Consider the following 15,288-nt stretch of genomic DNA (forward strand, 5'->3'; position numbering starts at 1 on the left):
CTGTATCACACAAGATTAATCAAAAAATACCTCTCCCCTCCTTTTCAAAAGTGTATGGTGGTCAACTGTTTTGTTAGCCAATTCCTAGGTTAAGAAGTCTGCCTAACATTTGTGATCTTATGTTAAAGAATGTGAGTATTGTTAAGTGATGGATGTAACATCAAATGACACATGTGCATGGGACAGTGTAACTAGTTGACGGAAGCAACATCACTTGCCCTCTCAATATAATAATTCGTCACAGCATCTGATGCATTGATTACCCTACAAACAGAAAAGTAACAAAAGATGAAATGTATTGTCTATTGTCCATTTGTAAACTATGTCACATCAGCATAACACTACAGGGTACTTAATGTAATACGTATAATAGGAGTAGCAAAGGTAGTTAAAGGCATTGAGCCATCAATGGCACATTCACAATACTGAAAGTGTTGCTCAGCCTTCAGACAATGTTTTTCAGTGCTAACACATACAGAACACACATGTAGACATGCACAGCTTAATCGTCCCAGCTTGTTATAGGGACACTGTCCCAGCCAGCTACAGCAACATTGTCTGAAAGCTCAACAATGTTTTGTCTGTTGCATCGGTTATTGTTTGAAAGTTTCTGCATGATAGGTCCTAAAATTTTTGGCTGAGGCCTATAACAGCTCAAAGAAAAAAATATCAGCTGAAATATTACACTGGTTAGAGAGAGGAAGAGACTTTAATTGATCATTGTGACGACATATCTTTGGACGAAACACCAGCCCATGGAATGGTGACATTTGGCCTTACAAAGCAAGAAGACTCCCAAAAGTTTACTGCTGCTAAGAAAGATAATGACTTGTGGCATTTTAGTTATGGAATGAGTGTTTTATTCTGATTTCCTGGGTCAAAGAGTCACAGTATGTTTAAAGTGCTATACTGAAACTGTAAAGAAAGCTTAGAGATTGGCTGCGGTAGTTTCTTAAAAGTAGAAAGAGCCATTGTTGTTCTGTTTCTTTTAATTAATTTCACAACTATGTTAGACCACTTATTTGTTCTGACGCTATAGGCAAAGTTTAATTGTTTCATTGGCAGACTTCACAGTGTCCACCTGACCATCCAGACCTAGCACCATCTGATACATCCATAGGACTCAAAGTGAAGCTTTGAAACACATCACATTCTGAAAGTGTCTGAAGTAACTGCTACCTTATTTAACTTCAACAAACACACAATCCAGACCAGTGGTGGACAGAAACTACATAAAAATAAGTAATTTATGGTATGACATACTTGAAAACTAGGTTATAAACATATTTGGTGTAACTTCATCCACTGTTTCCAGGGGGAAAAGAATAAAACAGTAAGTTTATCGTGTGAATTCAAATTCTGGTGCAGGAATGTGGTTCATTCTTGACTCATTATGTGATGATAAAATTTGCTAATACATTCTATGTAGGAAGTTTGATAAAAGCAACATAATGCAAAGTTTTCCATATTTTCCTGAATCATATAAAATAAGACTCCAAAAATGGCTACACCCATTTACTTACTTTGATTTGAAACTCAAGGATTAAAAACTATATCTGTTGAGTGTTAATGAATTCCAGTGCTTCAGTCAACCAAACATTGTGCAGAGTTTTGAAATTTATTTAATTTAATCCAGGGGATCATCCTATAATTGCTCTGTGTTGTAAGACCGTAGGGAATAAATTTTGATACAGCTTCCTGTGAGATGAAGTTTCAAATTTATCAAACTGCAAAGGCTCTAGGGACATTATGTAAGTACGTTTTGTAGAACTACAGACTACTGTATTATTTTGTAGTTCCCATAGTGTATCAGACCAATACTGTAACTCTTCACCTAATGAATTCCCCAGTTCCTGTGAATGAAGAATGTATCACACCAAATGAATTCCCCAGTTCCAGTGAATGAAAAATGTATCACACCAAATGATATTTATTTCAGCCAGAGCGACTCTTGCTTAGGATGACTACTTTTTTGAGTAGTGCAATTCAGTCAAAATGATGTAATGGTTTCATGTAGGCAATTCCATTGGAAGAATCAAATATGCTTATGATTTTAAATGTTGTTAAATAATTGATATTTAATTTTATGACTATATTGCACAAAGTGGGTTATGAGTTTTACTGACTTTGTTTTTATATTATTTTAAAAAAATAGGTTTTATGTTTTGATTTCTGAGGTCTTCATTGGTGTCTTCATATAAGTTTATGTTTATGATTTTGTACTAAACTGACTGATGTAGTCTGATGGTCTTTTTTGTCCTTTGCACCTGCCATCTCATCAGAATCCAGGTAGACTCATGGTGCCCTGATCACTGAAAGCGAAAGAGAAATATTGTGTCCAGAAATGGAATTTGAAACTTGAATGAAAATCTGGAAATATGGCTTCAGTATGTTTTAGTTAATGAATATAGAAAATTGACAGCTTTCATTTTTTGCCCATTAAACACAATGTAGAAGCCTGTACATAATAAATGGAAACTTAGCTGTCATTCCCTGCCACTGCCACTGACATTAATTCTTGTTTTTATTGTGTTCTAGGTTGCAGTAAGAGCAGCATCATGGCGAGGCCGTGAACCATGTGTTGGCTGTGGTATGCCTGTATTCTTGGCAGAGCGACTCATTGTGGACAAACGTCTGTTCCATCGCTCCTGTTTTCGCTGTGCCCGCTGTCATAACCAGATGAGCGTTGCCAACTGCTATGAAACGGAAGGTGGCAGCTACTGCTGTGAGACGTGCCCTGATGAAGTGCTTGCTGTGGATGGTGTTCGCATTCCTGACACACCACCTACAGAGAGCAGTGATGAATCAGTAATGGCAGAAGAGGAAGCAAATGATACTCCATCCAAATCTTCAGTACACCTTCCTCCAACACATGTAAAGGACACCGGAGCAAGAGCCAATTTCTTAAGTAGGCTTGTGGATGCAGACGTAAGTTCATCTGCAGAGAAAAACCAAGCAAGTAATTCTTCTGTTTCTGAGTCATCACTGAGTCCTGCAGTTGATGAGTTACAAACTAGGACATCTGATACGAAATCAGGAACTGCCGATTTTACTGTGGACTCTGTTAGTAAAGTTGGTGATAGTGGTGAAACTGAAACAAAAATTACAGAAGGTTCATCTGAAAGGACTGCTGGATCAGATCTGAAATACAGTGAAAGTGATATCACTAAAAATAATAGTACTGTTAAAAGTGAAGTTAGCCAACCTCTTACTGCTGTTGAACTGCATAAAGACTTGCCTCAGGAAAACAGAAAAGCAGATTCAAAAAATACCAAAGAAAGTGACACCCTGTCACCTAGTTCATTAGTGAAAATGCGTCTTAAAATGTTTGAAAATGGTGAGTCTTCAAAAGCATCAAAAACAGATGTAAATAAAAAGTATGCTAATTACCGAAAAAATTCTGAGGAAGAAAAGGAAAGTAAAACCGAGGAAAATTTAAGGACATTGAATTGTGAAGTTTCTCCTGCACTGTCTAGTAATAATTTGCCCTTAAATGATGATAGAGTAGATAAAAAACTTGATAAACTTAAAACTATTGAGTGTGAAAATAACTCCAAACAGGTACCTGTTCATACCTCAGTGAAACCCACACTGCCAGTAGAAGGAAAAAGTGAACATTCTGAAGTGCCTTTAGAAATGTATTCACCTCTCTCCAATCTGAAGGACACTAGTGACACCTCGGATATAAGTGTTTTGAGTACTCAGCCAGAGGATAGTAATCTTGACAATAAACCATCCTCCATAAGTGACAGCAGAAATATTGTAACTAGTCCAGAAACTGCTGTCACTGTAGCAGACCTCCCAGCACAGACTGAAGTAACTAACTTATCAGATTATCCTGAAGAACTAAATCCTTTTGGAGACAGTGATGATGAAAGTGAAAGTAAATCTCAGATAAAAACATCCACCCCAGTTAATAAACAAAAATATATAAATCCTTTTGAATCCAGTGACGATGACAATGAGCTCAAACACAGTGAAAATATTGTAGGGGGAAATAAAAAGAACCCTCCCAGGGTAGATACAAAGCTGGATTCACCTAAGGACAAAAGGAGATTAATAAAAGCCCCAGATTTTAGTCTCAATCCTTTCTCAGATGATGATGATGATGAAGTAACCAGTGAAGAAGAAATTCCACCCTCTGTACGGGAACAGGCTGCAAAAACCCCTGTGCCACTGCCTAGGAATCTGAAGTGAGTAGAGCTACATATATGTTAAACTTAGTAGTGTAACTTCATATACCAAAGTGTTTTTACTGTTAGTGTAGAAAATTATGAAAGATCTGTATCATAATTGCTCATACTTTGTATAAAAAATAAAGTTTATCAAATATAGATAAAATAAAAAATTTGTGACTGTGATTATGTTGCATTTAAGGAGTTGTATGTTTTAACCTGCATTCAGGTTTAAAAGTGATGTGTCTACAGGTTTTCAAATTTAGAAATGAAGTAATGCTGTACAATTCTGTGTTATGTATGGAAATAAACTGTTTTGTAATAAAAGTAATTCAATCAAATCGCCATTACATATAAACAACAGACTACAAAATTTAAGTTGTCTTTTAAACGGAAGACTCATTTTATTGAGAATTATTAAAGTACCATAACGTGACCCCACACACCATTGAATATTAATGAATACAGTAGGTCTAATTCCCACATTACTATGTTATATATAATCTTTTTGCGTAGTGTATCATTACTTTTCACACCCACCTTCCATAGCTGGCAGCTACACCGGTGATAACATAAAAGAAATGGAAAACTTTGACAAAAATAAAAACTTTGTTATAGACGTAGTACCGACTAGCATTTAAAACATTAAGCATCCTCACTTGCACTATGTCAGTCAACATACACCAGAAGTACATCATTATATATAGATTTTTCTAGTCAATATGTCTCTCATTTCATTCAAGTGGACCACAACTAAAAAGTATTTTTAAATTCAGTTCACAAAGCTGGTCCGTGAGATGTAACTTAGTAAGAAATGTACGGTGTTCTGTTGCTCCAATATTGGGGTTACCAATTACTCAATGATCATGTTGCTGCTGCATGCATTGCTATTGATCTAGCATGGCAGGGACCTTATCTGCTCATGTACAGTGTGAGGTGTAGGTTTCTCATGCTTTACCAGTGACCTGATGTCTAATATTCACTTATGAAGCAGTTAAATGGAATGGGTATTTTATTTATATTATCTCACATCATGAGTAATTCACAAAGTTAACAGAATTATCCTATTTAACAAGTTTTACTTTTTTTTTACTTCACACTTCTCTGAATTCAACGCCTATCACTATGTACTGCATCACGCCTCGACCATATCAAGCAACTTGTACCATAAATTTCCCTTAACAAACTCATAATGTGTGAATAATCTCTTTGTTGGTGCACACTGTGAGCAGTTAGTACTATGAGACACTGTGTGCCTGTTGATGAGCTGTGGCAAAGACAGTATTGCTAGCTGTTTGATAATAAATGACCAGCTTAATTCAAATGTGGTCCAGTTTCTCACAGTAATGAATTTGTGTCTTTAGATCATAGTCACCAACTAAATCATACCTTTCCTTCTGCTCAGCTGTTAACCAAGAAGAACTGTTACTGAATGTGTCAATGTACACATTTATTTTATGTATTTCTTGTGCAGTCATTTTAAAAATATAAGAAACAAGCTCTCTCTCTCTCTCTCTCTCTCTCTCTCTCTCTCTCTCTCTCTCTCTCTCTCTCTCTCTCTCTCATTAGTGCCATTAAAGATACATAAAACATGTTCCTTTCTTTATTGACTTAAAGACACTGTATAGCTCTATTTCTGACACCATTCCTTTCATGTATATTTATCACAGGACAAACTTTTATTTATATACAATACTTGTACTGTGCAGAAATGTCTATTTATTGGAATTACCCAGTTTGTTCCACAAAGCGCAAGTAAGCAGGGTGTAACATGGAAGTGTTTCCAGTGCAGTGTTACTGCAACACTAGTATGATTACATTTTTGACATTATAAAAAAGTAAAAAAATTAAAGAGCTGGAAATTGAAACCATTTGCAACATTATAGCTGCTAGCGTGAAGTAAAATGTTCATATATAAATTTTTTCCTACCTAGTTTGCCTGTGAAATATATAAATTTGCTGACACAGTATGGCATAATATTTATAATATTAATATTCTGTTGCAAAGGAAACAGCTGAATGAAGGATAGGTGAAGGTGTGCATGTTGTTACTTTTTATTCTCTCTTTATCATGAAGACATAGTAACTGGAATACATGTTTCTGTACAGGGTGAAAATGTAAATGATGCTCACATTAGAAAATTGTTCTAACAGAAACTTGGATGGAGACCAAATCTGAGCCTTGATCATGAAGCTTATTTAATCAATCAGAAAGTGAGAATAAGTTGTTAACTATGATCTCTAGCAAACAAAAGAAACAAAACATATTTTGTACTTCTGTCCAGTGGGAAAGAAGAAAATTAATAGTTGGGGCATTTTTAACTTTAGAAACAGGTAAATGGGTTGGGTGCACCACAAAAATTATTTTCCTGTATTAATGCAAAGCTCCATTTTACTTGAGAGAACAGTTTCATACCCGGAAACACACATTTGAGGATGTGCCGTGCAGTGATTTATTTGTTACTAATTACCAGAGGCAATGATGTGATCAACATGCAAATATGTAATATGATGATGCATCATCTCAATGTGAATGATTTGTAAAAGTTGTCATGTCCATTAATGAGTGAGCGCTACTCAGATCAGTGCTATTACACTAGATAGAAAGGAATGGTATAGAAGAAAATCTATAATTTTTTAGGCCAAAGATGCATCTTACTAGCTCTGTAACCTTACCTTCAATGCCTTTATACTTGTGTTTACTTTCTCGTAGAAAATTTGTGTTGCTGTCAATTTCATATTTAAAATCAAAGAAAGACACATGAAAGTCAATCTCTCTCTCTCTCTCTCTCTCTCTCTCTCTCTCTCTCTCTCTCTCTCTCTCTCTCTCTCTCTCTCTCCCCCCCCCCCTCCATGTGAGGGTATTGCAATAATAATGCTTGTTTTTGCCATCACAGTCACTTCCATTCTTATTTGTAAAGGCTTTTCCTTCATGCAGGTAATGAAGTCTTTAAAGTTCGTTCATTATGAAATGCAGTGTTTCAAGGTTACTGTTTATCTTACTTTTTAGGACGCTATCTACACCTGAACCACTGCCACGCAAAACCGCAGGGCGGAAGGATACTATAAGTGGCAACAGTGATCGGTATGATTCAAACACTTCACTGTCCAGTGTGGGGGGTTCAGGTACACCAGTGGGTAGTGTTCCACGAAGAAAGAAGAAACCTGCCCCACAACCACCTTCTGCCCAAGAGCTGTTCCCTCCAGTTTCAGCTGGCTCATCTCGTGCATCTTCACCAACACTCAGTGTGGTAAATGTCCTGTACTACTTCCTATGCCATTAAGTAATGGTATAATTATGAGAATCATTAGCATCTTAAATAAATTTTAGTCCAAAAATTAATAAGCTGTTTCTTGTTTATTTGTGAGAGAGTGGTCAGCTTATTTTTAGTTTTAGAAAGCACTGTACTTATGTTATACTCTATCATATAGTTATATCTAAAAACAAAGATGATGTGACTTACCAAATGAAAGTGCTGGCAGGTCGACAGACACACAAACAAACACAAACATACACACAAAATTCAAGCTTTCGCAACAAACTGTTGCCTCATCAGGAAGGAGGGAAGGAGAGGATATGCGTGTGTGTGTGTGAGTGTATACCCGTCCTTTTTTCCCCCTAAGGTAAGTCTTTCCGCTCCCGGGATTGGAATGACTCCTTACCCTCTCCCTTAAAACCCACATCCTTTCGTCTTTCCCTCTCCTTCCCTCCTTCCTGATGAGGCAACAGTTTGTTGCGAAAGCTTGAATTTTGTGTGTATGTTTGTGTTTGTTTGTGTGTCTGTCGACCTGCCAGCACTTTCATTTGGTAAGTCACATCATCTTTGTTTTTAGATATATTTTTCCTACGTGGAATGTTTCCCTCTATTATAATCCTATCATATAGTTATGAAGAAATTCCATCTTTTGCAACTAAATGTTATATTTGTCTCCCCTAAACACATTTCACTTATTCATGCTAGGCATTGTCAGTGGTACATACAGGTTGTTTATTTTAACTGAAGACATTGAATTATGTTGAAAACTACACAGTGGGTCAAAAAGAGCTGTAATTCCAATTTGTTTGTCTCTTAGGAGGACATCCAACGATACCACACTTGACCTGCCACCCCACCCCTTGCGTGGGTGGTGGTGGTGGGGGGGGGGGGGGGAACTTTTAAATCTTCATGGGAACACCCCATTTTTTATTATTGCAGATTAAGATTCTATGGAAAAATCAACATACATTTTTTCTTATGCATTTATTCACTCTGCCACAGATGGCACTGTAATCAGAGGATTGGAAGTGGGAACACAATTGTAATTTATGACATGCTACTCAATGGCCCTTGAACATGCAATGGCACATGAGATCCCAACTCCATGCTGTGAGGGTAGAACAGTCCAGTACTTCATAACTTCTTATTGGAAACCCCATTTGCATTGTTGTATTCCTCCAACATATGGAACAAGGGACTACTCGATGCACCACCATGACTGTGTAGTGAACTACGACCCATTAGGTTGCCAATGGTGCTTGAAGACATAGTTGACCACATCAGAAATGCCTGTGCTGACATTCGTGCAGATTATGCTTCTGTCCTGTGTAGGGTCATTTGAAAATCAGATCACTAAGTGTATTGAATTTGGTGGTACTACATTTGAACACTTACTCTAATTTGAAAACTAGAGTAGCGTTCGCCTCAAGCACCAGCCACACAGCATGAAGGTGGGGTCCCATGTGCCATAAGATATTCAAGGACCATTGAGTAGCACGTCATAAATAATGAGTGTGCATCCATTTCTATTCCTCTGATTACAGTGCCATCTGTGGCAAAATGAAGGAAATGCTTCAGACAAAACAGTATGTAGATTTTGCCGTCCGCAGCTCGTGGTCGTGCGATAGCGTTCTCGCTTCCCGCACCCGGGTTCCTGGGTTCGATTCCCGGCAGGGTCAGGGATTTTCTCTGCCTCGTGATGACTGGGTGTTGTGTGCTGTCCTTAGGTTAGTTAGGTTTACGTAGTTCTAAGTTCTAGGGGACTGATGACCATAGATGTTAAGTCCCATAGTGCTCAGAGCCATTTGAACCATTTTTTTAGATTTTGCCATAGGATCTTAATCTGTAGTAAAAAATGGGAGTTCCCATTGAAGATTTAAAAGTTGTTCCCCACCACCCACTCAAGGGGTAGGGTGGGGATGGGGGTCAAATGTGGTATCAATTATGTCCCCCTCTGAGACAAACAAATTGGAATATTAACTTTTTTTTAATCCTTTGTGTAGTTTTCAAGATATTTCTGTGTCTTCAGTTAAAATGAACATCCTGTATGTATATGAAATTATTTAATTCTACATATTTTGGTAGGATATCTGCAATGGTTCAAGGCAGCACATGTGGTCATGTGTTTTTCTCATTACATTAATTTATATATCACGTTTATCTATCAGTGTGTTGTTCTGTATGTACGAGATGCACGTCAGCTCTCCTGTTACGCATAGCACATTGTCTTCCTCATGCTGAAGGACTGACTGATGGATCGTGAAAGTGGGCAATTTTCTTTTATTAGTTCTGCATTAGTGGAGTTGGGATACATACTCTTCAGTGCCCCTTTATGATCTTTGGACCTGATATTAAAATATCTTGCAGGCATCACAGTATATTTATAGAGTTCCAACGATTACACTCTTGTATTCATCTTTCTCTCCTGTCACAGTTTTCAATTTCTTTTGTGTTGTGCTGTTCTTTGTGAAGAAGTTCTAAGTTTTTAGAAGATGTTACTACTTTTGTGAGAGAGTTGGTTGTGATATGTTATGGTTGTGCCAGTTTGTGTTCATTTTGAGGGCTGAGCTTTCCTTTGCGAGTGTGCATTGAGTGTTGCTGTTATGTGTTGATACATCTGGATTTTTTAAATCTGCTGACTTCTATTTGTATTTGCATCTTAATGGTGTTGTTTAGCTTTGTGTGTGGTCTTCTTGTGTGTCCATTGTTTTGTGCTGTGTTGATAATCATGTTTATTTCATCTTGATAATTATCTTTACTTAGAGGTGTTGTGCATAGCGTTTATTCCAGATTTCTAATCACTGCCATTTTTTGTGAATGTCAGTGCATGGTTTCATGTTTGTAGCTGTTACTTTTGCAAATGTTGAAGCTTTACCTGTTGTTACATCTTGTGATAATGTATTGTCTTCTGTTTCCATTTCCACAATGAACTGGATGTTTTGTTGTATTCTGTTTACCTGCCTGAGTAACTGCTTATACTGGCAGTAAACACTAGTTGTTTTATAGTTTACCACAGTGGTGTGAAAGAAGTTGACCCAAACTAATTTATACAGGACACTTGTGATCTATCATTTTGGGTCAGTACCTCAGACTGGCCTACTAAGACCACCTAAGCTACAGCACATGTGTGTCATGCGAATTTTCATATTGTCTCACTCACTATGTACAGAGTATTAGTCTAGAGAAAAAAATGAAGAGGACTTTTTTTGGGAATTTAATGTAGTTCAGTTTGGTACTGGCATATATTTGTGTAAATTGTGCATAATGATTTTGTGAAGTGAAGTGTAACAGCATAAAATTAACAAATAAATTTCAGTATGTTTGTCTGGCCTTCTCAGGAACTACTGTGTTTGTAAGGATTACATTTGTATCAAATTGTCAACGTAATTAGTTTCTCATAACATTTACAAAAGTTAATTCTTTTTCGGAACCCAGAAGGGACATTTAAATCAACAATGCTAATTAAACATGTGACTATGCCAGTGATGTGATATCCCAGTCAACGAAGATGAGAAAAAAGATTGAGTATGGGAGGTAATTCAAGTAGTCACAAATTTTTGTGCAGTGGTAGAAGAGTGACATGAAAAAAAATTAAAAATCCTGAACGTTGGACCGTCAGTGTAGGAAATTTTTTACTGAGATATGCTTTTGCTAGAGGCCTTGGTTTTCGACTTACGCAAGAAAAACGTACAAAAGTGAGCTTCAAATGCACCCCTACTCCCATTAATTGAAAAAGAAATTGAATGTTTAAGAACTAAAGATACTCCACATGGGTTTGAGTACTCATATGTTCACTGACACAGACATAGTAGTATGTCTTCACACAACATAAATTTTATCCATCATTGCTTCTATTTAAAATTATTTATTATGCTACTATTAATGGTCTTCCAATCATCATTGGGTGGTAGCTGCATTACATTGCACAATAAATTATTTATGTAAATATGTTGTATATAAGTTTAATTACATTATGATGAAAAGATGTATAAGAGAGTTAGATATAGCTCACCATCACCATTGCCACCATTTATCATCAGCCATTGATCATCCACTGCTAAATACAGGCCTTTTCCAGATTTCACCATACATAATAATATTTTGCTTTTCACATCCAACTTAGTCCTGCATGTTTCCTTATATAGTTACTCCATCTTCCATCATGTCAGCATCTAAGCCTTTCCCTATCATGAGGAATGAAACACAGAATTTCCTTAGTCCTTCTCATATTCGTTAATCTCACTATATGCTTAGCCCATCTCAAGTTCAGTTTTGTAAGAGCCACTATTATGTCCTGAACTTCCATCCTTTTTTTTTTTCTCTGTCTTAATTTATCTGTCACTTCTTGCCTTGACCAACATGCATTTCTCCAATGCCGATTGGGCTATCCTCAGTTTTGTGTAACTGTTTGATCATTTAACATCATTTTTCTTCCACACGTTAATACTGCCAGTATTTCAGCAGTTGTGGACTTTTCATTTAAGGCCAATTGGGTATTTCCTTGGAATACAGAATTTATTTTCTCATATGAGTTCCAAGTAAATTTTCACTCTCCTATGTATCCTTCTGAGTATCCATCTGCTTGTTGTTTTCAGTTGCCCTAAGCATACAGATTCATTGGCTGTTTCTGTAACTTCTTTATTACTCTTTAGTATTCTCTTATTGACATCCTGATTTGTGCACAGCTGTACACAACAGTAGATATTATGCCAGAACTGTAATCTACAATTTTTATAGATTCTGACTCAAAACATAACCTAATATGAGAAAGGAAAACAAATACTGAGGAGACTAAAGTAAAAAGCATGCTCTGATCCACGGTAATAATATCCAATATGCATGTAAAAGGTGTAAGAGCCCAGAATGCATGTAAGGTGGAGAATCTGCACATTCCTCCAAAATTTTCACACATGTTGCATGTATGACAAATGTCAATGAGAACTGTTTGCAGCTAGAGCAAAGTGGAAGGCTGAAGCAGTCAGAATACTGGAAATTCCTTGATGGAACTGTATGTAAAATAAGGGAAGACAACCACTCACCTGTAGCAGAATGATAAGTGGCTCATACACACGTGGAATGGAAACCAGTATACTAGCTTTCGAGCTTGAGCCCTTCTTCTGTTAGAACGGCTAATTGATGTACAGAAGGATGCACAAGGCAAGAAGAGAGTAGCAGGGTCATGCAGCAAGGAAAAGATAGGGAAAAGATAGAGAAGACAGAGGGGAGGGGGGGGGGGAGAGAGAGAGAGAGAGAGAGAGAGAGAGAGAGAGAGAGAGAGAGAGAGAGAGAGAAGTAATTGCAGCATAGCTAGTATGTAACATGGCTGCTTTTACATGTGGCCCTACCATTTGGCTAGTCAGTTGTAAATCACAGTGCTAATGAGTCAATAATGTATTCATATGGTTGTCATCACATTAATTTATTCTAACTACAAAAATGATACTCATGAAAATCGTCTATTTGCACTACAAAAATTGCTTACTGTTACAGAAAACCATCTATTATCCGAATTCGGTCTGCCATATGCAAATGCACGTTTCGCAGGAACATGCTATGTGTAGATATGTGTTGAGCTAAATGATGAATAAAATAGTTTGGGTTTAGTATGAATTTATTTTAAATTACACTTGACATGTATTTGCCCTGATTTTAAAGTCGAAGTTTGTTTCAACTGCAGCATTGCTCAAAATGAATGAATGAATGAAAAAGACCTACAAGAGTTCATTACCAAGAGTGTCGTTTATGACTGGAAGCAAACTAATGAATGATTAAATTGGACGCCTCTTATCAATTGATCAATTGTGTTTGGTATGCCTTCCTGATTTGCACTAAGCTGAAGGCAGTGACTAGTTGTGCCATGGATTCAAGATAATGGAAGAAAGTTGTTATGGCACTGGATTTTGTTTAAGAGGTATAGGTTTCAAATCTGTATCTGTCTATCAACATTCAGGTTTCCTGTGGTTTGTCTTTATCACTTACAGGAAATGTGGGGGCATTTCCTTTGACAAGAACAAGGCAAATTCCCTTATCCATCCTTTTCTAGTCTGAGCTAGTGCTAAATTTCCTACGATCCTATCAACAATGCAATAAAGCCTAGCCTTCCTTCTTTTCAAAATAATGTGTTCTGCAGCCAGTAGGATGTCTAATAGCTCTTCAAGAGACTTCTTTTTTGTCTTGTCTGTGTAATTAATGTTGAGTTCATGATTTATTTGCTGCCTAATTATGAAGACCTTTTACGTTGAAGAGCCAAAGAAACTGGTACACCTGCCTAATATCGTGTAGGGCTCCCGTGAGGACACAGAAGTGCCACAACATGTCGTGGCATGGACTTGACTAATGTCTGAAGTAGTGCTGGAGGGAATTGACACCACAAATCCTGCAGGGCTGCCCTTAAATCCATAGGAGTACGAGGGGGTGGAGGTCTCTTCTGCGCAGCACATTGCATCGCATTCCAGATGTGCTCAATAATGTTCATGTCTGGGGAGTTTGTTGGCCAGCGGAAGTGTTTAAACTCAGAAGAGTGATCCTGGAACCACTCTGTGAAAATTCTGGATGTGTGGGATGTTGCGTTGTCGTGCTGGAACTGCCCAAGTCCGTTGGAATGCACAGTGGACATGAATGGATGTAGGTGATCTGAAAGGATGCTTACATGTTTCATATGTCAGAGCATATCTGTACATGTCAGGGATCCCATATCACTCCACCCGCATGTGCCCACACCGTTACAAACCCTCCACCAGCTTGAAGAGTCCCCTGCTGACAAGCAGGGACCATGGATTCATGAGATTGTCTCCATACCTGTATATGTCTATTCACTCGATACAATCTGAAATGAGACTTGTCAGACCAGGCTACATGTTTCCGGTCATTAGCAGTCCAGTTTTATTGTTGACGGGCACAAGCGAGGTGTAAAGCTTTGTGTCGTGCAGTCATAAAGGGCACATGAGTGGGCCTTTGGCTCTAAAAGCTAATACCAGTGATGTTTCATTAAAAGGTTTGCGTGCTGACACTTGTTGATGGTCCAACAGTGAAATCTGCAGAAATTTGCGGAAAGGTTGCACTTCTGTCATGTTGAACAATTCTCTTCAGTTGTCATTGGTCCCATTGTTGCAGGATCTTTTTCTGGCCACAGCAATGTTAGAGATTTGATGTTTTACCAGATTCCTGATATTCATGGTACACTCATGAAATGGTTGTAAGGGAAAATCCCCACTTCATCACCACCTCAGAGATGCGGTGTCCCATAGCTCGTGCATCAACTATAGCACCACATTCAAACTCACTTAACTCTTGACAACCTGCCATTGTAGTAGCAATAGCCAATCTAACAACTGTGCCAGACATTGATTGTCTTGTATAGGTGTTGCCGACCACAGCACTGTATTATGTCTGTTTACATATCTTTGTATTTGAATATGCATTCCTGTACCAGTGTCTATTACCAGTGTGTAACAACATATTGCATCTGTTTCCAATTTCTTCTTCTTTGGTTTTACAACTAATCGTTCTTCTCATCCAAATAATGATGTATTGAGGAGTGACAGTTTTAGCAAATTCTTGTCAACAATCAATACCAGTAAATTTCTTTAGTTACAGAAATAGTTCTGTAATAAAACTGGAAGCTCACCAAATATTAGAAGTGTTGAATTGTCAATAGACATATAAACAAAACTGAAAACTCTGGTAGCTTTTGTATGAATAATGGGTAATATTTAACTATGATCCAGTGGTTGAGTTGGTAGGTGTATAGCACGACTTGCAATCGAAGCAGTTGCAACCACTGCAAGTAGGTGGCCACAAAAAGACACCTACAACCATGCTAGTTTGGGCTGGTAATTTGTACGATTACTGACAGT

General features: G+C 37.5%; 1 protein-coding gene across 1 annotated transcript in view; it reads left to right on the forward strand.

The window, feature by feature from the left end:
• The window catches only part of LOC124603335 (MICAL-like protein 1), a 67,399-nt gene that overhangs the window by 34,157 nt on the left and 17,954 nt on the right, over positions 1–15,288 (forward strand). Inside the window, exons 5-6 of the mRNA XM_047136388.1 lie at positions 2,539–4,193; positions 7,186–7,426. Coding sequence (XP_046992344.1) covers positions 2,539–4,193; positions 7,186–7,426 — 1,896 coding nt within the window. The remainder of the gene's footprint in view (positions 1–2,538; positions 4,194–7,185; positions 7,427–15,288) is intronic.

This window comes from Schistocerca americana, chromosome 1 (genome assembly GCF_021461395.2).
Source record: "Schistocerca americana isolate TAMUIC-IGC-003095 chromosome 1, iqSchAmer2.1, whole genome shotgun sequence".
NCBI lineage: Eukaryota > Metazoa > Arthropoda > Insecta > Orthoptera > Acrididae > Schistocerca > Schistocerca americana.